This window comes from Anguilla anguilla, chromosome 15 (assembly GCF_013347855.1).
Source record: "Anguilla anguilla isolate fAngAng1 chromosome 15, fAngAng1.pri, whole genome shotgun sequence".
Lineage (NCBI taxonomy): Eukaryota > Metazoa > Chordata > Actinopteri > Anguilliformes > Anguillidae > Anguilla > Anguilla anguilla.
The window spans coordinates 27,112,051-27,134,289 of NC_049215.1; the positions used below are offsets into that span (position 1 = coordinate 27,112,051).

The window sequence follows — 22,239 nt, forward strand, 5'->3', positions numbered from 1 at the left end:
ATTAAATTATAGAAAATGAATCTGTTTGTGTAACTGTTGTGAGTTTTGTAACTGTTGTACCAGTCTGGTCTCCTCTGTGATATTTTCTCCCGAATTACACTACCCCAGAGTCTGTATTTTCAGATTCATGTGGTATTCCTTTTGGATTTCGCCTAGATATTAGCTAGTATTAGCGTATTTGTGTTTATGACACCATTTATGCCAATAGCAGTTATGTGAAACCAGAAGAGGTGACACACTGCATTTGTTTGCTTCCACTCTGAGACGGTTCTATGTGAAATGGTAAGAATTGCGAGAAATAAACTCGCAATTGCGTGAAAAAGTCAACCATGCATGATATGAGATAAATGCAGTCAAAGAGCGGTGTCCCTGGAACATTGGGACACTGAGATATCCAACCCCACCCCCACGGGAGGCAGTGAAGTTTGAAAATGTAGAAACAATGAGCTCACTTGACGCGCAGACCTGTTGCTCGACTCTAAGGCAAAGGGTCGAGAAATCATCGAGAGTGATTTCCGCGGAGCCACGCGGATAGACACCGTAATCCACGGCGGGCAAGAACTAAGGGAAAACCTGAAATTTCGGTGGAGAATATTAATTAGTGGATGAAATATTAATTGATGGATGTACAATTTATTTACAAATTCGCACTGAATTTATATTGAGATTAAAGAGTACATTTCACCCTACAAATGAGGATGGGACAATTGGAAATCTGCATTTTCTCTGCTTTTCTGATATTATTACACAGTAAGTAGCACCTTGTCGTTACCACGCGTAACTCTTCGTTGCCCTGCCTTTCCAGAGATATTGTTCTGTCTGCTGTTTATAGTGCCTTAGGGTTGCGGTCTTAGTTCATACGTTCTGAACTTCTTCAACAGTGCCAGTCAACAGAACGCTCCACAGGAAACGTTCATTGTTCAGGTTTCTAAAAACAGAACCTGTTGATGTTTTGCTACCCACCCTATGTATGATGCGAAAACGTCGAATTCCGTAAAACAAATGCGTACTTTTTTGTACACAGTACAAGTGAGCATTTTATTTCGAAAATCAGTAGTGCTTGTCATCCGAATTCATGCATATTCTGAGCAATATAATTGCGCGCTATAGATTATATGATTGCTTTCTAGTGAATTTATCAACCCTAAACACAGTGCGTAGACACGTTATTATAATGTTAATTCTGTATTCTCTGTTTGGTTTAATACGTAAATAATACTCTTGATAAAATAAACGAAATTGTCCTGCCTCCCAGGAACGCACTGAAATCGCGTCGACCCCTTCCATGCTCACCAGCTGACCAACGTTTTCAAACGAGACAAAATTGTTGAATGTATAGACTGAAAAGGAGTGAATGACGGATATATTTGTTTTTGTATTCTTTATTTTTCCCTCAGTGTTTTTGGAAAAAAATGCATATTCCCAAAATGGTAAATAACCTAGGAATGCGTAATATTATGATTTAATTTCATAAATCACAATTGATGTGGAATTGATTTGTGTACCAGTTTTGCATCAGTGATATATGCCTCCATCAAACCTATATTATAATGTACTTTATAATTCTGCAGATGGGATTAGATAAAATGTGAATGGGATTAAAGTGGGTGTGGAGTAGCGTCAATCAACATATGGGATTATCTGAAATAGCCTTTTAAAAACTAATATTAATGAGTCCAGTCAAGGTCAGTGTTCTCAAGATTGTGATGGTGTTGGATGCTGTCCATGCCACTGTCTGAACCAACTGATAAGGGTAGTCTGAAGAGTCTCACACACACGCACACACACACACACACACACGTGGACACACACACCGGTCCTACTGCTTCGTTCCCCCTGTACCTGTGTCCTTCACCTTTCCCTGCAGAGACGGGCAACAATGGAAGTGGGTAACAGAATATGTGGAATGCCAGAACTAGACCAATATGCAAATAAGTAATGATAAATACTTACCTCTAGATTAAGCAATGTTTCAAAAAGAAAAATGAGTATCTAAACATTGATACTTTCCGTTCAGAAGTTGTTCAGTGGAATAGATGTGAATCATGGCACATCGGAGCTCACAGAAATACCTCTGCTGGAGCCACTTTTCAATAAAGCTCCTGCCAAGATGAACAGAATTGATGGTGGACGGGAATTACAGCGCATATTGTGGGCATCGTCCCAACATCCACACGAAACGGTTTCCGTACGAAACAAAGGAACGGGCAGTGCAGCTACAGTACTGCCAACTTTCATTTCGCATTCCTCCCTTCATCTCTCTCTCCCTCTCTCTTTCCCATCTGTGCCAGGCAGTCGTACAGTTATTCGGCCACTTGTTAGGGGTTAAGAAAGGAGCGTGTGGCCATGGCTGTGTGCATGTGGTGACTTGAGCGAGGAAAAGATGAATCCTCTCTCTCTCTCTCTCTCTCTCTCTACGGTTAAATATGCTTCATAGGCGAATGTAGCGATAAGACTCTCTGCAAGGACGGACAGCTGCACCGAAAACACAAAGGACAATTGCTTTAATCCAGGGTAACGGGAATAGCAGGCAGGAACACATAATCGTTTTGTGCAGCTTGCTGTTTGGCGAAAAGCATTGGCCTGTGCTACTGACGTTAGCGCACTGAGCCCGGCTCTGCTGAGCCCGGGGGCTAGGCTCAAACCGGGCCTGGCTCACATGCTCCATCGCAGTTCAGAATATGTGACAAGCCTAGATGGACTGAATGGCCTGTTCTCTATCATTTTTGACAAATGTAGGCTATAAGAGCAAGTTAAGCACTGCATAAATGTGACATGATGGTCAGTACTTAATCTCATATACTTTTCCAGTAAATTTACTGCTGGATACTATTCACAGAATATCAGCTTGGGTCCTGTTAGACTTGCTCACCCACTGCAGTTTGTCTTAAAAAAGTTATGTCTTAACAAGTGTTTTAGTCTTATATTGAGACTTAAAATCTTTTTTTTTCATGTAAAAAAGTATTAGTTTGTTTCAAGTTACTTGAAAAGTGAAATTTTCTTACCCAGTTGGCAAATCTTGAAAAAGCTAAATTGTCTCACCTCATTGTCAATTTTTTAAATCTTATTTTGCAAAAAAAAGTAATAGAACTAAGATATTATGAGTACATATAAGAAGGAAATACATAAGTGTGATTTATTTTTGGTTTTTGCAGTGCAGATTTGCATCTTAGAATACTATTGTAAAAGGGTAAAGGCTACAATGGGTGTTCCTTACAGGGTACTCTCCAGTGACAAGCCATTGTACCCCTATACAATTGTTTTTCTGACAGTGTCGCCGCAGAAATGGAAAAAGGAATTAAAGGTTCACAGTTGTTTCTTGACCATGACTCTACCCTTGAGATAAATCATAGCTTGTGTATTCTTTCCCGCTGTAGAGCTGGAAACAAGTTAATAGAAGCTAGGGCCAATGCTGACTAACAAGGTAGCAATTGATATGCAACTTCATTGCCTGCGACCAGAGATGTAGCACAGGATGTTGTGCTGGAATCCTGGTGTCTTTCCAGATAGATTGTGTGGATTTTATCTAACAGTCTAAGGCTAATGATGGGCAATGGCAGCATGCTCCATTCTCCATTGTTTGTTTATCTTCTGCATACACTGACTGAAGTTTCAGTGGCACGCCCGGTACAATGGCACAGTAGAAAAGGGTCACTGGTTACAAGCTTGTGAGGACATTTCATTCTGCTCTGAACAGTACTCCAAGGAAGGAGTATGACAGTACAACATGTTCCCTGTCACAACCTGTATTCACTTACTGTACTGTGTTAACTTCTTCTGCCACACAGTAGTATACAGTGGGTGACCCTTTACTGGAGGATTATGGGGAATTTTGCTCGCTGCAATTACATCAGGACTGAGCAGAGGGGAAACCAGTGGGATATTGTGTGCGTGCGCTCATAAATATGTCTTTCTCCATTGGTGCACCCTCCCCCATGCTGCTACTTGCAGGACTTTCGCAGTGAAGGAAACAGGATGACAAAACAATAATCAAGCTCCGATCAACAGAGGAAGGGCTGATCCTATTTCCTGTTCCTGTCAAAAGTAAACATGCCATGGGCACTGAAACTACTGTATGAAATGGAAAAGTGCCATTACCTCTCACCCTACATGAGGGAAAAGGCCTTATACACCACTGCTCAGCATGATCACATGGGCATCACTGTCCAGTCAGCAAATGCTGGGGGGGGGGGGGGGGGGGAGGATCTAGGTTGAGAGACTTTTTGATATAAACAGACTACGTTAACCCCAATATAGCTCAGATTTTACCTGGATGTAGCCTGGCTATGTCCTAGTTGGCTAGGAAACTCACTTTTCAACCACATGCAGCCGGGTTTTTACCTTAATGTCTAGCTGGTGTTTCACCAAATTTTCACTACAGAAATGTTCACTGGGTGACCACTATGACCCCAACTTTGGGGCCTGCAGTCTTCTTTCAGCCACCAACATCGAGGTCCTCTCCTCATTTTGGGATTGCATAAATGTAGAGTGCAACATGAGATTCCCATGCAACCCTTCATTCTGGGGCTACAATTCACACAATTGTCAGCATAGATTTTTTTGTGTCACAAAATTTTTTGACTGAATGCCAGTGGAAACTTTGTGAAACTGAGAACTAAATTCTAAATTCACTCATTCAGAGCATAATTATTATTTTGTTAAAAATATTTTTGGTGCAATATACCTTGTCCTTCAGTTGAACTCATTGTCATGTCAAGCCAGTCAGGATCATTGTGATTGATTGTGATCGTAAGATCGTTAAATAGGCAGCAGTTGCTTTGGATCTTCAGCATCACTGTGACTGAAGGACAGGAGCGGGGGTTTGGGTCTATATTGGATCATTGTGGGCGGCGGCAAACATTTATCTATAACTGTCTGATTGGTGCGTGTGAGCCTGGGTTTTAGTGTTATTATGAGGCCAGTGAAAGGGGAATAACAGAAGCCAATATTCATTTCTACCATTACATTCAACATGCTGAAAATGTTTGGGATAGTTGGATGATCGGTAGTTTGCACGGTGCGAGCTTAAGTTAGTGCGCTTGCGGGGGAGGGGCACCCTTTGACGGACAGCTGGTGCCAGCTGTCTTTGTGTGCAGCTGCACCTGCCGGGGGGGGAGCCAGGGAAACCAGAGATGGGGTGATGGGACGGAGGTGGAGAAAGTGTGGACATGCCGGGGATAGAGAAGGGGAGAGCAGAAATCCACAGGTGCACAGTGAGCCCAGGGTCCTGCTCTCTGGAGTAAAACAGGCGGTGAACATGCCAGCGGCCATGTTTTTCAGGCTAGGCGCTGGGTCCCTGACTCTGCTCTGACCGTCATTACATTGCATAACAATCGCTCATCCCGAGCCACGCACAGTAGGGGAGAACGTCAGTGTTGCTCTCAGAAACGAACAGTCGGTCACGCGTGTGAGCTCTTTGCTTTCTCTTTGGCTCTGTACCCCTTCCTCCATTTCTCTGTCTCTATGGTGATGACCCTTTTGCTCGTTTCAGGCCCAAACACTGTCCCAGTCACAGTGAGCAGCAACAAGGCCAGAGTGGAGGTCCCTGAGGATGCAGGTGAGAGACGGTGGAGGAAGACTGGTGATTCCGTCCTGCACATGCCGTTTCAAATTTTCTCACATTCTCTCAACCCTTCCTTGCTCATCTCTCTCTGAACCGGACCCTGTTCACCTCCTAAGCACTCTGCCTGCGCACCCACACTCATTTTGTGCATTCACAAGAGTTTCCATTTGGTACAAGGGTTGTCCCAGAACTGAGTGAGCCAAATTTTAGTGAGGGGGAGTGGCTGTTCGGCCCTCCAACTCAATAATGAGAAAATTAAAGTGCTGGCTTAAAAGTGCGTGTTGACCCAGCATGCATTGCGTTGCTTAATGTCATTCCAGAGTCGTTAAAGCATGGCAGAGCTGACCACATTTAAATGCACTTTGACTGCCATGTCATGCCTTTTCTGAAGTTATAATGTCTTGTCTCAAGTGATGCTGATAACACTGAATCCCAGTAATCATTATTTGTAATGCAAATGTGGTGGTTCAAAGTACCTCTGTGTCCAACTGTTAAGTGATATTCTTTTACGTGGTGACAAAAATGAATTATTTGTCAATTCCAGTCTTTTATCTGTGCTGATTTTATTATCTGTGCTGATTTTATTTATTTTATTATTTTATTTTTTTATTATATTTTACTGTATTTTATTCTAGTTATTTTATTATTTACTATGTTAGTTACTGTTGCTATATTATATGATCTTTTATTACACTTATTGTGTTTTAATTGTGTTTGTAATCTCGGCTACATTGAAAATGAAGGCCTGGCCCTCAATTGTACCTCCGAGAATTTAAATAAAGGTTCTGACTGACATTCTGATTTGTCGGAGCAGACCAAAAGTATGTCCCACGCTCCTTCTGCTTTTTATGCTCCCTATCGCCTCGATGCCTACCCTCGCTTGTGAGAGGCCCTTACGTAAGTGACACTTATATTCAAGCCTAACTCGAAACAGAGGAGGCGTGTTTAGGAGATGAATTGGGACCGGGGGTGTGTCTCATCTTTATCTGTCTTTCATTCTCTTCTCACCACTTTCCACCGTTATACCTTCCACCCTTTGTTTTTATTCCCTCTCTCATCCCCTCCTCTCCTCTCCTCTCTTTCACTTTTTCAGACGCTGAGCTGTCTTGTTTATTTAAGACAGAGAAAGAAACCAATCCCCGTATTGAATGGAAGAAGAAGGGCAAGGATGTGTCCTTCGTCTACTATAATGGAGAATTTACAGGTGCCGTGTACACACACACACAGACACACACACAATCGCACTATTGAGTTCCCCATTTCCCTACACCTGGGTTCCTCAAATCTGGGCCTCACGGCCAGTAGTGCTCCTGCTTTTCTGTTCTACTGGAGGATTATTTGATGAATTAATGCCACTGGTTGGCCAGAGATTTGACTCACCTGGTGTCCCAGGGTTAAATCAGTCCTGATTAGAGGGGAAGAATGAAAACCAGCAGGACTAACTGGCCAGATTTGAGTATCCCCTGCCCTACACGTGACCGTCACCTCAAATTATATTTTGAAAAGCTGTACGTCAGCAACAGAATGCGTCAGATTTAAGAGGTCAATAAGCAAATTTTAAAGGACATGCGTTTTGTTTAAATATGTACTCATGTTTTCACCCTTACCACAGCACCCAACCAGTCTATGCACCCTCAGGTCTCCACTCAGTCTCTCTATACCAGTCTCTCAATAGTAGCAAGCTCGGTGTTGTAACGGCAGCTGATTTTTCTTAATTAGACACCAGTTATTCTTAATTACACTTTTTGTGCCTGTTGAAGGACAGTTTACCACCTTAAAGCCAGATACGCATCACATCCCAGGAATTTAAATCGGTCAGACCAAAATACACTTTCATTTACGGTGCTGTATGTGCCATTATGGTAAAATGCAAACACATTTTCAACAACCATAATTAAGAGATTAGCTTAGACAAAAACCAGCATACACAGCAGGTCCCCAGGACCAGGCTTGAGAAATACCGCTCTGTACCCCAAATCATTTCCAATCTTTACCCTTGCCCTCTGCTGCTACCTCCCCCCCCCCAAATTTGCTCATCAGGGGACTTCACTGGCCGTGCAAAGATCGAAGGGGCCACAGTGACCCTGTACAAGGTGACCCAGAAAGACACGGGCGAATATCGCTGTGAGGTCAGTGCCCCGGAGGACCGAGTCAAGCTGGGCGAGACCAACGTCACCCTCAAAGTGCTAGGTAGGCCATCCTGTCCGTTTCCCCACCTCTACATCTAACTCTGCTCGCTTTCACTCTCTTTGTAGCCTGTGTACCAGGTGTGTTTTGGCCTGTCATGAAACTGGGTGATTCTTCAGACAACCAAAGGGTTTAGTCTCACATTCACACACAGAGTAAAAAATTTGTCTGTAGAGCAGCTAGCTTTCAAACCACATACAAATTAAATGATTTTACAAATGATTTAAGAAAATTAAACAAACACTTTGCTACCACACTGCCCAAACCTATCTGCAAACACACAACCCCATTTGTAATATCGTATATTAGGCTCGCAATTAGCCTCACCTGGGAACATTCCAATCAATCAATTAGTTGCCTGCAAGACACACCATTCACACTAATATAGCAGTCAGTTCAAGAAAATTAACTCAGCCAGCTCCTTTCACTAATTGGTTCTGCCTCCTGACTGAAGAATTGGGCTAATTAGCAAATCCAGGGGGTTGGAACAATATACTGGAGAGGACTTTTACTTTTTGAACCTGGGTTTTTCACCTCTGCCCCTTTTGCTGTCACTTTTATTCTGTTCATCATCGTCCAGATATCTCCATTGTTGAACGTATCCTTCCCTCTTTGTCTCTTTTGCTTTCCTTTACTCAAGGGTCCTCTACCCGGGCTGATCTGTTTCATGATTTTGTGCTGACTTCTGATTTTAATGATTTAACTAGTTCAATCATATCTTAATCTGACATTTGTTTAAGCACCAGCTAAAGTCACAGACTGTGAACTGTATCCTACAGATTTTTTGGCGCTCAAGTGAACTAGTATAGTTTATTGAGCTGTCAGAGAACCAGGCAGCAGATCGACCCTCCAGGACCAGAGTTGTGCACCCCTGCCTTAACCCTCTCCTTCCCCCTCTCTTTTGACTCCATTCCCCTCCCCCCCAGTACCCCCCCACACACCGCTGTGTGAGATCCCCAGTTCGGCAGTGACGGGCAGTACTGTGGAGCTGCGCTGTAAGGACAAACAGAGTGTCCCTCCCGCCATCTACACTTGGTACAAGGACAACACAAAGCTGAGTGTCACCCGCTGGCCCAACATCACCTACACGCTGGACACCCACACTGGCACGCTGGTGAGTGGCCGTTCACTGTGGTGTAACACTCATCAGTTTGGTAAGAGACTGGTCTCTGGTGTACAGTATTAGGCCAGTGCTTTTCAAAAATCGGCCCTGGGGGGACTAATGCATCCCAATTTGTATATGTGCTCCTTAATTTTTTTTTCAGTTAGCACACGTCATTTTTCAGGTGCAAATGCTCCTACCATAGGAACACTGTAGCACCCTGGACTATAGCTGTTACACTGCATGACACAGACTACAGCTGTTACACAGTTATGTTTCAGTACAGATGACCCGTTATCTCTCTTTCACCTCCACTCCTTCCATCTCGAGCAGCTATTCGACACCATCTCTCGGGCTGACGCGGGACAGTACCGCTGTGCAGCCTCCAACGGAGTGGGAGCGCCCAAGAGCTGTGAGGGGAAACACATGAAGATCGGTGAGACCGCGTTGCGTGTGTGTCCTTCTGGGTATTTGCATGTGCCATGTAGCAATGTTAATCATTACCACAGACTGCAGTATCAGTGTGCCCAGTCTCACTGTGACTCAGTTTCATTTCTCCCTCTCTCTCGGAAACGGTTTCCGCTGGCAGGATTACAACTTCTATTTCTGTAAGCAGGATCAGAGAGCGTAGCATGCAGCAGGAAGTGTTCTGTTCCACACTGCCAAGGAACCTTGTCCCTCTTTTATACTATTTGCCTCTCACTGTTTTAATATACATCTCTCTATTTCTACACTCTCTCTCTCCCTACATCTATTTCACCAGCACTTACTGACACATCCTCTCTCTCTCCATCCCAGATGATGTGAACATATCAGCCATAATTGCTGTGGTTGTGGTGGTCTTCATAATCCTGGTGTGTAGCCTGGGGGTCTACTATGCCTATCGGCAGGGCTACTTCAAAAGTGAGTCTGTCTGTTACCTTTGATTAGTGAAAGTGATATTTGATAAATCAAAGTGATTTATTTGATACTGAAGCTGAGGCTGCAGTCAGAATTCTGCTCAGATTAATTCATTAACTGTCAGTGTGAGAGAACTGTATTGTCCATTTACCTGATGTTGTTATGTATGTTATTCGCATCTCAGAAATCACCCAACCTGTTGTTTCTGTTTCTCTCTCTGTCTCTTGCCATTCTCTCTCTCTGACTCTTTCTGATGACATAGAGGGCCACAATGGAAGGTAAGGGTCTTTTTCTAATTTTTCTGACTAATACATCAACAGGAAGAAGTGTAACAATGTCACTATACTGTGATAGAACAGAGCTTTAGGCAGGCAATGTGTGTGTGTGTGTATGTGTGAGAGAGACAGCATTTCTATGAATGGCTTAACTTCATTTTTGTGAACCTATGTATGTTTAACTGGCCAAAAGAGTAAGAACCAAGAACCCAAATAACAGAAGAGACTGACTGGATTAAGACAGCAGATAATATTGACTGTCTGACTGAAAAGCATGACCTGTCTGCCTGTCTGCCTCTTAGAAGTTCAATTGCCATTGCTCCTACCCCCTAGTGCCTGCACTGCCATTGGCTAACAGCAACAAAATCCTGCATTGTATTTGGCTGGCCCCCTTGCCCTGGTGTCATGCTTAATGTCCCTGAGCATGGTGTTCAGTGTGTGACCTTTCAACTGCGACCTCCACATGACCCTGCCCCTCACCCTGCAGGTCCTTCTGGATACCACAGTGTCATGGCATCGCCCACATCAGCAGCCAGAACCTACACAGAGCAGATGACATGTGAGTCAGAGGCAAGCAGAGACAGGCAGGCAGGCAGACAGACTGACTGACAGACAGACAGACAGACGTATAGACAGACAGGCAGGCAGACAGACGGACAGACAGACAGACAGACACGAGATGGAGAAAGTGTGTGTGTGGGTACAGAAATGACAGGTACTGGTTGAGTCTGACTTCTTCCTCTAGGTCTTGGGACAGCACTGAAAGATCTCCTGGAGGAAGGGCATAATTAGGGATTAATAAATAAATTATGAGCTTTTACAAAGGAGAGAGCATACACATTGTAGTACCACATCTAAAACATTTTTTTAATCTTTCAGCAATAACACCAACTATGAGCCTCCACAATATGTAAGTTACTTTCCTTTTATCTCCTTTCATATTTTGGGATGCTGTTATGTTTGAAGTATTTGTATTTATTTAAGGACCATTAGTGTGTCGCTTACTAGTCAGAAAACTCATGACCAGCCTCTGTATTATAATACCAATGTTACTGATGAGGAGCAGTTGTTAGCAGCTGTTTCCTTGTCAGTTGGAAAACAGGTTTATTGACTACCTGCCTTACTGAGCAGTCTGAGAAGGGTTGGTTGATCTGTATTGTAACAGTTGATCACTGAATCTCTGGCCACCTCTCTCCTCTCCAGACTGAGGATTTCAGCCACACCAAGTCCTTCATGCTGTGAGGATTCAGTGCGCTGTCCCTATCAACATCCAAATGGCAGTCGCTGGACTGGGCGCAACCATCGATCCACTAAGGGTGTGATTCACATGCTGGTTGAGGAGACAGGGAGGATAGCACAATGACCCTTCACCCCCTGCTCTGCTACACGGAAATATTTATCCTGTCCACCTACTCCCTCTACTGGCCAATCCATGAACTGTCCTCTGTCTCTGCATTGATTGATTGCCAGTTGAACCTTAATCACCTTGAGAGAAAAAAAAAACCTGCTGTACTACTTTTTTTCCTTTTTTACTTGGGCTGTATATATCGTCTACAAGGGAGACCACTGACGGTTGGGTAGAAACTCCTGCACCCGCCTCAGAGGTGGAAAATCTTGGTTCAGAAATTAAAAGTCCTTCTAGGGTATTTTGTTCCATCACCTGGATTCACTAATTAGCAGTACTTCAGCCAGGAGGCAGAACGAATTAGTGAAATCAGCTGGCTGAGCTCCTGGGTGGAATAAACACACGGCAGGACTTACTTTCTGACCCTGGGACTTTCCACCTCTGACCCTCTAAGCCAGGGGCGTCCAATCTTATCCAGAAAGGGCCGGTGTGGGTGCAAGTTTTCGTTTCAGCCCAGCCCCACGACACCTGATTGAACCAATTAACCGATGATGGTCTTCAATCAAGACGACGGTGAGTAGAATCAGGTGTCTTAGTGCTGGGCTAAAACAAAAACCTGCACCCACACCGGCCCTTTTCAGATAAGTTTGGACACCCCTGCTCTAAGCCATTGTTGCAGTGTCTGTCTTTTAAGTATTGAAGATGAAATATTTTATCCTTTTAGCGAATGTTTTTATGTGATGTTCTTGCTTTTACAACAGTTTTTTCAGAGTGTAAGAATGAACTGGAATGGAATTGCAGTTTTTTTTGCACTGAAGCTTTATGATGAATCCGTATTAAACAGTTCTCTTTTCATAAGTTCATTTTTAATGTAAAATGATGCCCATTAAAAGGGCAACTTGTCAAACAAGCAATTTTCAGCATCTGTGTAAAATACTTTCCAGCATTACCTATCGCTGGTTTTCCCTGTAAAGTTGTAACCAAAACTGTGGTGTGAAAAACTTTATTCTACAGCCTTGTCTTTTTTCCCCCCCATTTCCCATTCACAGTTACATTTGTGACACAATAACCTGCATTATTGAGACAAGCCATAGTCATTACTTTTAGCTTCAACATCAGTCTAAACTGTAGTTCTGGTGTGGCAACCAGCCTGGAGTCAATATTAATAACCAATATGTACAGAATATCAGAATGGACAACAGTTTATTAGCTGAATACACTAAATGAGCAGTCTGTGTTGTGACATTTTCTGTCCTTCTGGGGGTGACTGCCTGACCTCCAATGAGGCCAGAGGACAGAGTAGGCAAGTATAGAGTGTGTATGCACAGGCTTTCAAATGCACAATAGTCCTGCAGATCACGGTTCAGGACAACCCTCGCTGAAATAAGCTTACTGTTGAAAAAAATCCACCACAGAGAGACAGTGCTTCATAAGAGTTTCATTTATTAAATAATAATAATAATACTAATAATAAGCACTGACACGTAAAACAGAAGACATTAGGATGAGGATTCCTCATTTGGGTGCCACTTCATCCAACTTAGGCTCTAAAGAAAGAAAATACATTTATGATATTGTTATGGAAATTACCAGAATCTCCACCAGGCTTTCACCTTTTCTCTTCTGTTTTCTGTTATTTGTTAAAGAGTTTTTTTTCTGTTCAGCACAAAAAACCTCTTTAACAAATAAAATAACCTCCTTATCAAAATGAATACACTGCATAAAGGATTACACTTAAAATCTAGATAAGCTAAAGAGTTTGGTGTTTGGACAGGAAATCCCCTGGGGAAAGGGCCCCAGTGTGGTCTTCACACAGGAAATGAAGACGCTGCACATCGTAAGATACTCCACAAGACTCCCAATGAACAGCTGACATGTGTCTTTTCATTCTTTCCATGTTGTCATTCTATTCAACCACTGCATATGGGGCAGATCGCTCAGTGGGTTAGTAACCACTGCGGGCAGAGTGAGTGATGGGTGTGGATGGCACAAAAATGGCAGAACCTCTTAACATTCCATTATTTGTTTTTCTAATTAGCAGGCGAAACCACCATCTGAAATGATGGTCTGATTGGTTGATGATACAATTACACCTACGACAGTCGGCATCACAATTCCACATTGCATGTGCTTCATACAGTTTAAATAACCTGCTTTGCACAGAATTAACAAAAATCTTTTATTTATCAAAAAAAGAACTTTGGGGGTTAAACGCACTGTGTAGTTACACCTTATTTTTTTACTTACTAACTTACCTATGAATACTGTACTTAACTTAATTTACACCATCTCCTCCCTGTTTTGTGCAGAGATCCCAGAAACCCAAATGCAAGTATAAAATGGCATCTATTCACTTCAAAATATCTAAGGGACAGTAACCGTAACAGAGTACTTCGTAAATCTTGTGTTAAATTTTTCCACCGTTCACAATAGAAGCATAATACTTTAGTGACTCCAACACGTATTCAGTAAACCTGGAATGTGGTAACGTTGTATGGACCAGCAATAATCCGACTCACCTGGGAATTTGAAGCCTGGGAATTTTGTGAGGTCACCACCACCGTAGAGCCGCTGCAGTTTGGTCATCTCCTCAGACAGGTTCTTCTGATAGTCAGGCCCAGCATCCACCATACCCCCCGATCCCCTAAGAAGACAGAACAGCCAATCAGAGAACTGCTATTCCACCCTGGTTCTGAAGCTCTGCGGTGTCAATTCAGCCAAAGCCACATTTTAACGGACGTTACTGTGTAACTCTCAAACACGGCGAAGGAGTTCCACAGTCGGGTGTCCAGGGGGGGGCAGGAGAGAGGGAGACGCTGCCTGTCCTGCTCACTTGCTCCTGTAGTCTCGAATCTTGTCCAGGAAGAGTTTCTGGACGGGGTCCAGGTCCTTGGCCCGGTTGAAAGCCACGGCGGAGAGCCCCACGTTCCTGCGGAGGGTCAGCGCTATTGCGGAGCGCAGGAGGGAGGAGAGCTGGAAAAGGCGGTTCAGCGCCATGCTGCTGCGTGACGCACAGGGAGAGAGAGAGGCAGAGGGGTCAGATACACACCTGTACTGTCAGACGGGCACTTCTGGTTCCTAAATAACCCATGTGAGAAGAAAAAAAGGCATGCTGAAGTATACCATTTTATACTTTAGAATACCTGAATTAGTTTATATAATTATGCTTCAAATATGCAGAGTATAGGTACTTAAGCTAAGTGCATCCGTAAATATAACATCGTAAAAATGGTAATACAGTATGTAGGCTTAAATTATATTTAAAATGATCTGTGTAGGTCGGCTGGGACAAGAGTGTCCGATACGCATCAACAGTGTAACACTGACACACAGGTGACGCGGCTAGGCCAGTCTTTCGTGCGTAGCAGCAGAAATACTGAATAAATTGCAGGAAAACAGATTTGCAACATGATGAAGTTTAAAGTTCACTAAAGTATACACAGACAAAACGAATGAAATGTGTTGACACAAAACAATCTTAAAATAGGTTGAATGCGATTCTGTACGTAGGTTAACAGTGGCACCAGACAGGTAGCAGTAATAACCAAAATTATCACAGAAACTAATCCCTGTAGAGTACTATTAACAAATAACCAACCTTACAAAACAACCATATGACACCGAGCTATTTAGTGATGAAATTGCAGGCACCCACACAAATCCCTAGCCAGACACGGTTTCACAATAACAGAAATCTTGCGTTTGGGTTCTTACACGCTAATAAGCACGCCATAAACATCCTATGTAAGTTCTATAACTAAGTGTTGGTCTAGCTGCAATCCTAACGGTCAATTTACATGTCTAATAAACTAAAAAGCAAACAGTCACCTTGCAGTTGACACTCGTCCTCCGAGCTCGATGTACCAATATGGCTGACGGACGAGTGCTGCATTGTGGGTGCTACGCAAATTGTAGCATAGTAGCTTAGCCAAATGCTTTCCCCAAACGTACGTTCCTTTGAGGACATCGGACCCGCGTAATACCTAGATAAATTTAAACTTTGAAACAGTTTATTCAACTGACATAAATTCTCCATTCTTGATTTTAAGCTTTATTTTCAAAAGCTGCGTCAAAAATGATAAACTTGGTACCTAGCTATGTAGTCCGAAGTTTTTAATTTTATGAATTAAAAATATATCAGCAATAAAAAAATATTATTTTGCATCTTTCATTTTAAATAATTGCATAAGACCATACATGTGAATTGCAGCGATGCCAAATGGTCAGTAAACTCAAAACATGCATACACCGTTATGTTATTTCGCTAGCTAACTTACCCCCTCCCCCTCCAATCTTACGCAGACCAAACAGTGTGAGTAAGCCTCGGAGGGACTCTACCATCACTACAACCGAGGGTAGCTAGCTAGCTGTGTGCATCACGTTTTTTGGATATTCTCTAAGAGGTACGTTTGAAAACAACTCAAATATGCATTTAATCTTTATTCACTTCGTTTCGTTTTACTTCCCACACTGTTGGCGGGTCGCGACCGCGCTATTTAACTTTAGCGCAGCAGCCAACTCGCTAAACTGGCACTCTACAGTTTGTCAAACAACTACATTGGGGTTTATTTGCTTTAACGTTACGTAACTAGCTAGTTAGTTTGTATAAGTATTCCAATTAAACTAGCAAATATACGCAACTTAAAGAGCAGCTGATGTGTTGTGTTTTACTTTATCTAACGTTGCATGATAAACAGCTAATTAGCACAAGACTACTTAGCTACACCAACGAATAAAGACATATTGGAAAATAGTTTGTCTAGTAAGTGAACGTAACGGAAAGGCAAATATAAGCATAGACATGGGTTTATTGCTAGTGAAAGGGTTGTTGGTGTCTATCGTTACCGTGTCAGCGAGCATGCAGGCAACGTTAGCTACCGCAGCTCGTGATTAACGTTAACGCGGCAGCTAGTTTGCTAGCACTAGGTCGCTTGACTTTACCTGGTTCTGGAGTGGAACAAGTATCTGTGATGGCTACCTATGGTCGGAATGCATGTAATTCTCGTGTTAATCTAGGTGGAAACAATGAATTTTCTTTTTCCTAAACTTTCCTTGGTCCACCCGCAGAAATGCCACCGAGTTCTGGAAATAAATCTTTCCTGCTTAGCTGCCGCCGTTGCCAGGATTTCCGGCCTGCTTTGCATTACCCGTCTTTTGTTTTGTTTCCGTTTCTTCCATTTCCGTTCTAAGTTTCCACATTTGAAAGAAATGTCCGGTGTAGAATGGACCTCAATATTGCACCAAAAATACAGCGATTATTTAATCAGCTGTATTCTTCTTTTTATAATCGATCGGAAATGTGTGACTCTCTGTACACTGTTAGCCAGGGCGCGGTTCCCCCCCTCAGTCAAGAAATCCGGCCTCTTTTGGCAAATAGTAGCTAGCGGCCTAAAAGTTCAGTCACTTAGCTTGTTAGCTAAATTTATAAATTGGCATACAACACAATCGTGGGGGCTGTGCAATCTGTGTGTATGGTTAAATACTGTATAGCGAATACATTAATGTGTATTTTAGCTAGTAAATAATCGGTAGGCCTAATAGAACACCAAGAAGCCTCGGTGTTGCGTAGGACGCTATTCGCGCGCCTAATATTCCATGAACCCGAACGTAGGAATGATCCCAAATATTACCCAGGTAGCTGAGTTACTTACCAGGGTCTAGCACCATTTACCCCCTGACGCAGACAACCTAACAAGAGTGTTGTGTACCTCTGTCTTATTTAAAAAACATTACGGCTAAAATAGTTAACCGTTGGAAAACCAATGTGTTCTATATCTAATGTTACTGTAGTAGTGTGTTCTACAGTGCTTCCATGATATTGAGATTGCCTCAGTATTGTGTTTTTATACAACAGTGCATTGGAAAAGTCGAAGGTTGTTCACCTTAGATTTTTTGTTTAACATTTCACATAATTAAAATTTGTGTCAAAAGCACTGCAGTTTTAAAAAAAAGGCATGATTTTAATCATATTGGTTTCATATAAAAAATAATGGTCATAAGGTTTGTATATTCAATCCCTCAAAGAAGTTGCTGTACCATTTGCATGGATTTTACGAGTTAATTTCTCTCCTCTCTTAGGCATGTCTCAGTTTTTATTATAATCCTGCACAGTGTCACACACAGTTTCGCAAACCTTGTACAAACGTTCCCACTCAGTTTCTCCTCTGGTGTATATTTGTGAACTTTAACTCTGCAGGCTCAGACTGGTGTTAGCAATGTCGAAAGGCGAGACGGAGGAGCTGATAGAGATAGAGATCGATGGGCAGGAGAAGCAGGAGTGTATGGAAGAGGGGTGAGTTAATTATGTCTGTGCTTACATGTGTGTGTGTGAATTCTCTTTATTGGTTGTTACACTCTTTGACCACACAATACTCCAGTCCTAGTGATATTCTACATGTTTGTAGGGTGGAGGAGCAGACCATCGCAACTGCTGAGTTTGTCACACAGGCTATTGACATCAATGAGCCTATCGGTAACCTGAAGAAGCTACTGGAGCCTCGCCTCCAGTGCTCATTGGATGGTCATGAGATCTGTCTGCAGGACATTCAGGTACGCCGCACCTACATTTTGGGTTGTCTGGGATGTCTGTGTATTTGTATGTCTGAGCTCTGGCCTTCCCTCCCACCCTTTAGCTGGACCCCGACCACAGCCTCTTTGACCAGGGAGTGAAGACGGACGGCACGGTCCAGCTCAGCGTTCAGGTCATCTCCAGACAAGGTATCACATGCGCGGGTAACTGTCTGCCGCGGTTCGAAAGGGCACCGCCCTGCTGGACGAGGCCGGGGGTTTACGCGTCTGACGGCCCCGTGATCCCGCAGACTCTCTCGCTCCAGGTGTGGAGCCCAGGCTGAACATCCTGGAGATCGTGAAGCCGGTGGAGACGGTGGAGGTGGTGATCGACCCGGACGCGGCGGCCGGCGAGGACGGCCAGCTGGTGGAGGACGGGCAGGTCATCGCCCTGGACCGCTCGGTGGTGGCGGACGAGACGTCGGAGCAGGTGACGCGGTGGGCCGCCGCCCTGGAGGGCTACCGCAAGGAGCAGGTTCGGCTGGGCATCCCGTACGGTGAGTAGGCGCTCGCGCGTGCCCCTCTGTCGACGGCGACGGCGCCGCTCTCGGAGGTGATGAGACGCCTCAGCGCTCGTCTCTTGCAGACCCCGTGCAGTGGAGCGCGGATCAGGTGATACACTGGGCGGTGTGGGTGATGAAGGAGTTCAGCATGGTGGACGTGGACGTCGGGGGGATCCACATCTCCGGCCGAGAGCTCTGCGCTTTCACCCAGGAGGATTTCCTGCAGAGCGTCCCGCACGGAGAGATCCTGTGGAGCCACCTGGAGCTCCTGCGCAAGTGTGAGCAAAAAAGCGTGTGTGTGTGTGTGTGTGCTTGCGTGTGTGCGCATGTGCGTGTGTGTACAAGGGGGGGGGGGGTGTTAGCCCGAATAGTGTATCAGAGTTGTGTGTGCATGTGTGTAATTGATGAGGGAGGTGTGGTACAGACATTGTTGTGTGACTGCTGTGAATGCTTTCTGCAGATGTTCTGGCTAGTCAGGACCAGTCTGGCCAGATCGCCACGGTGACCATTGACCAGCGTGAGTTTCTTCTTGGTGCCCTAGTTGATTTCCTAACCTCATTTGTGTGAAATCATCTTTTATTTTTTGTGGATCATCACACTTTTTCTTGTGTGAAGCCTCTGCGTATGTAACGCGTCATTTCTGTGTGTGTATCGTCTCTGTGTAATGTCCTGTTCTGTGTGTTAATGGCTCTCTCTTTCACAGCTGTGCAGATCATCCCTGCCTCTGTGCAGCAGGCTCCTCCTGCCACAATTAAGGTTCTGACCACCAAGCAGAGCAAAGTCCAGCGCTCACCACGCATCTCTGGAGGAGAGGACCGCAGCTCACCGGGGAACCGCACCGGTACTGAGAGACCTGTGTGTGTGTGTGTGTGTGTGTGTGCGCGCGCGCATGTGCGTATGTGTGTGCACGTGCATATGTGTATGCGCATGTGTGCGTGTGCGCACGTGGGTATGTGTATGCCACTGTAGCTGGTTGGGTAGTGTTTGTGCTCCCTGTGTGTTCTGGGCCCATGCTGTGTTTGGCTTTATGGAAAGCACAGGGTGTTCCTAAACCACACGCTCATGCACACTCCTCTCCCCCATCACCTCCCGTCTCCCAGGCAACAACGGTCAGATCCAGCTCTGGCAGTTCCTGCTGGAGCTGCTGACGGACAAAGACGCCCGTGACTGCATTTCCTGGGTGGGGGACGACGGCGAGTTCAAACTGAACCAGCCCGAGCTGGTGGCGCACAAGTGGGGCCAGCGCAAGAACAAGCCCACCATGAACTACGAGAAGCTGAGCCGCGCGCTACGGTCAGTCTCTGTCTCTGTCTGTCTGTCTGTGTATGTCTGTCTGTCTTTCTGTCTGTCAGCGCAGGTGCACGCTCAGCTCTTTGTCCATCCGTCTGTCTGTAAATACTGTCCGTATTTTTAAACTGTCTACCAAGATGTCATTCTTCTAAGAGCACAACGTTTAAGACATTTGTTTAAGATGATTAGCGATAAACGGCATTCTAAGGCACAGTTGCTCTTCATAGCCTTTTTTATGTATTCCAGTCTGGAATGGATGATCGTGTCTGCTCTCTGTTCCTGTGTCTGTCCTGCTGTTTTATCTTGAGTCAGACCTCACACAGTACGTCTCGTCTCTGCAGCAGATTTTTGTCCCGACGCTCAGTGCTCTCTAACAGTAGCGGTCTGCCCTCGTCTTTGCAGATACTATTATGACGGGGACATGATCTGCAAGGTGCAGGGCAAGCGCTTTGTGTACAAGTTTGTGTGCGATCTGAAGACCCTGATTGGCTACAGCGCCGCAGAGCTCAACCACCTGGTGACAGAGTGCGAGCAGAAGAAGCTGGCCAGGATGCAGCTGCACAGCCTGGGACAGCCCGTCGCCACGGTGACGCTCGCCACCACCGCCCTGGAGAAGGACAGCTGAGGCGAAGGAGGGGCGGGGCAAGGGGTGGGGGGGGGGGGGGGGGGGTGCGGGGGGGGGGGGGGCGTGGCTAAACCGCAAGAACAACCAGCCAGCTTGCTCTCTGCACACGGCACGCGCTGGTCTTCGATTGGCCCGGGTGCCCCACGTGATGCGTCGGGGCCAATCGCGCGACTGCCTGCCGTGTGCAGAGAGGAAACTGGAAGCCCATGATGAGGGAGGGATATTTGGGGAGGGTGCAGGTATGGGTGGGAGGAGATGAGTATTGAGTGCTCTGTGTGTGTGTGTCGTGTGCCTGTTTGGCTGTATTTGTGAGAAACGCACCACCATCGCATCAGTGGAACCGTACCGCTGTCCTCTAAAGAGGGAAAAAAGCCACATCTGAGACTCTGACACTGCGTAAGTTTCTATAGATCTGTGGCCTGATACAGCCATCCTTATTGTGTGTGTGTTGTGTGTGTGCGTGTGTGAGAGAGAGACAGGGCTGCCCAACCCTGTTCCTGGAGATGAACCACCCTGTAGGTCTTCATTTCAACCCTGATTTGGCACACCTGATTTTTCTAATTAGTAGCTCAACAAAATCTCTAGCTATAGCATGAGGAGTGCTTTGTCAGGGTTGAAATGAACCTACTGGACAGTAGATCTCCAGGAACAGGGGTGAGCAGCCCTGTCTCTCACTGAGGGCTTCCAGTCCTGAGTGAATGAGACTTGTATTTGGCTATGAGTGAAACCATTTGTAGCATTTCCATTGTATATACTCCATGTTTTTGATAACCGCAAGGGCAGTGTATCCTCAATTGAAGTTCTTTCTTTTGGAGATTTACCCAGAGTGTGGACCTTTCTTGTTCACCAGGGGGCAATAAAGAGGCATCTTTTCTTATCCGTGCGTCCGTCTGAATGATCTGTTCCTTCTGCTGGGCACTCGCCTGTCCTTTAGAAAGAGTTTACTCTGGCTTTTAACACAGACATCCATTTTTTAAAAATGTGTACGTGCGAAGTATCCTTAGACATGATTTGGGGACATTGAGTTCAATACCAATGTCGGAAACAAGATTTGTTATAATACTTGTCCTTAAGAGGTGTCGCTAGGTGAAGAAAATTCCATCAGACTCCCCGTTTCTTAAAGCTTGTGCACTTACCCATATTTCAGCAGTCTTTTCACCTACCACAGCAGGCAGCAAAATCAGTAGTTGCAAAAAAACACAACTATACTATTGAGTCATGAGATGTGCCAACACATTAAACCCAGGGATATTTTCAAAAGAGCAAGAATTTAAAGAGCTTTAAAAATATGGATTTTTTAAACAAACCAAAACAATAACTGCTTCGATATTAACCCTGTTCATTTGAATTCATTTAAAATAATTTTCATCTTGAAAGCAACAAATTCCTTAAGTGCCTACTATAGGAGTGTTTGGTAGTGGTTACTTGGAGACGGTTTACTTTGCGTACGTTACGTGACATTCACATTTGAACCAATCTGCAGCTCCACTGTTCAGTTGGCTGCCAATCAGAAGTGACATTTGAAGTGAATGTTCGTACTGTTAGAAGTCATACTGTCAGACCTTCAGCTCTGCTTTTTAGAAATATCTTATGTAATTTCTGTAAACCTATTTTCAGTACTAATTATTATTCATTACTAATTGGTCTTAGGCACAACCTAGTATTGTATTTAACACTGTAATCCTAAAAGGTATTTTTGAACCAGGTTAATCCAGATTCTTTACCAAACACTTTATTAGAATTTTACTCAAAAGCACTCTTTGCAGCAGACAGCCATCACGATTCTGCCTCAGAGCTGTCTGTTCAGGTCCCCTGGGATTTTCAAGCTGTATGTCGCTAAAACGGTAGCCAAGTTCCCCTGGATAAAGGGCTACAGAGATTG

The 22,239-nt window shown here is 44.5% G+C and overlaps 3 protein-coding genes across 11 annotated transcripts; 2 read left to right on the forward strand and 1 right to left on the reverse strand.

Moving 5' to 3' along the window:
- Positions 1–441: 441 nt before the first annotated feature.
- jam2a (junctional adhesion molecule 2a) lies at positions 442–11,576 on the forward strand. Of its 2 annotated transcripts, XM_035393461.1 has the most exons (11): positions 442–750; positions 5,492–5,557; positions 6,657–6,767; positions 7,604–7,753; positions 8,677–8,864; positions 9,186–9,288; positions 9,651–9,755; positions 10,015–10,030; positions 10,515–10,586; positions 10,907–10,937; positions 11,231–11,576. In XM_035393461.1, exons 1-11 carry the CDS (start codon positions 693–695, stop codon positions 11,267–11,269), a joined length of 939 nt encoding a protein of 312 aa, XP_035249352.1. In that variant the 5' UTR covers positions 442–692; the 3' UTR covers positions 11,270–11,576. The 2 variants fall into 2 exon arrangements, with proteins under 2 accessions (XP_035249352.1, XP_035249353.1); XM_035393462.1 differs by lacking the exon at positions 10,515–10,586 and having other exon boundaries at positions 443–750.
- A 1,222-nt stretch (positions 11,577–12,798) lies between these two features.
- atp5pf (ATP synthase peripheral stalk subunit F6) lies at positions 12,799–16,489 on the reverse strand. 4 transcript variants are annotated; one of them, XM_035393464.1, is made up of 4 exons: positions 16,314–16,489; positions 14,206–14,373; positions 13,892–14,016; positions 12,799–12,919 (listed from the first exon to the last, which is right to left on the reverse strand). In XM_035393464.1, exons 2-4 carry the CDS (start codon positions 14,367–14,369, stop codon positions 12,888–12,890), a joined length of 321 nt encoding a protein of 106 aa, XP_035249355.1. In that variant the 5' UTR covers positions 14,370–14,373; positions 16,314–16,489; the 3' UTR covers positions 12,799–12,887. The 4 variants fall into 4 exon arrangements, with proteins under 4 accessions (XP_035249355.1, XP_035249357.1, XP_035249354.1 ...); XM_035393466.1 differs by having other exon boundaries at positions 14,206–14,370; positions 16,314–16,455; XM_035393463.1 differs by lacking the exon at positions 16,314–16,489 and adding an exon at positions 15,201–15,351.
- gabpa (GA binding protein transcription factor subunit alpha) lies at positions 15,446–20,392 on the forward strand. 5 transcript variants are annotated; one of them, XM_035393454.1, is made up of 10 exons: positions 15,446–15,776; positions 17,567–17,664; positions 17,777–17,921; positions 18,005–18,104; positions 18,191–18,436; positions 18,526–18,720; positions 18,903–18,959; positions 19,146–19,283; positions 19,543–19,735; positions 20,135–20,392. In XM_035393454.1, exons 2-10 carry the CDS (start codon positions 17,588–17,590, stop codon positions 20,355–20,357), a joined length of 1,374 nt encoding a protein of 457 aa, XP_035249345.1. In that variant the 5' UTR covers positions 15,446–15,776; positions 17,567–17,587; the 3' UTR covers positions 20,358–20,392. The 5 variants fall into 5 exon arrangements, with proteins under 5 accessions (XP_035249345.1, XP_035249348.1, XP_035249347.1 ...); XM_035393457.1 differs by having other exon boundaries at positions 18,206–18,436; XM_035393456.1 differs by having other exon boundaries at positions 18,005–18,089.
- Positions 20,393–22,239: the final 1,847 nt, after the last annotated feature.

What these genes read in the sequence shown, in the direction of transcription:
- jam2a (XM_035393461.1), top strand. Translation starts at nt 693, where the DNA reads ATGAGGATGGGACAATTGGAAATCTGCATTTTCTCTGCTTTTCTGATA. An exon ending in TTTTCTGATATTATTACACA is followed by an intron (nt 751 to 5,491) that starts GTAAGTAGCACC and finishes TGCTCGTTTCAG; the next exon opens with GCCCAAACACTGTCCCAGTC. An exon ending in GGAGGTCCCTGAGGATGCAG is followed by an intron (nt 5,558 to 6,656) that starts GTGAGAGACGGT and finishes TCACTTTTTCAG; the next exon opens with ACGCTGAGCTGTCTTGTTTA.
- atp5pf (XM_035393464.1), bottom strand. Translation starts at nt 14,369, where the DNA reads ATGGCGCTGAACCGCCTTTTCCAGCTCTCCTCCCTCCTGCGCTCCGCA. An exon ending in ATTCGAGACTACAGGAGCAA is followed by an intron (nt 14,017 to 14,205) that starts GTGAGCAGGACA and finishes CTGTCTTCTTAG; the next exon opens with GGGATCGGGGGGTATGGTGG. An exon ending in CCCAGGCTTCAAATTCCCAG is followed by an intron (nt 12,920 to 13,891) that starts GTGAGTCGGATT and finishes TTCTTTCTTTAG; the next exon opens with AGCCTAAGTTGGATGAAGTG.
- gabpa (XM_035393454.1), top strand. Translation starts at nt 17,588, where the DNA reads ATGTCGAAAGGCGAGACGGAGGAGCTGATAGAGATAGAGATCGATGGG. An exon ending in TCTGTCTGCAGGACATTCAG is followed by an intron (nt 17,922 to 18,004) that starts GTACGCCGCACC and finishes CCCACCCTTTAG; the next exon opens with CTGGACCCCGACCACAGCCT. An exon ending in CTCACCGGGGAACCGCACCG is followed by an intron (nt 19,284 to 19,542) that starts GTACTGAGAGAC and finishes CCCGTCTCCCAG; the next exon opens with GCAACAACGGTCAGATCCAG.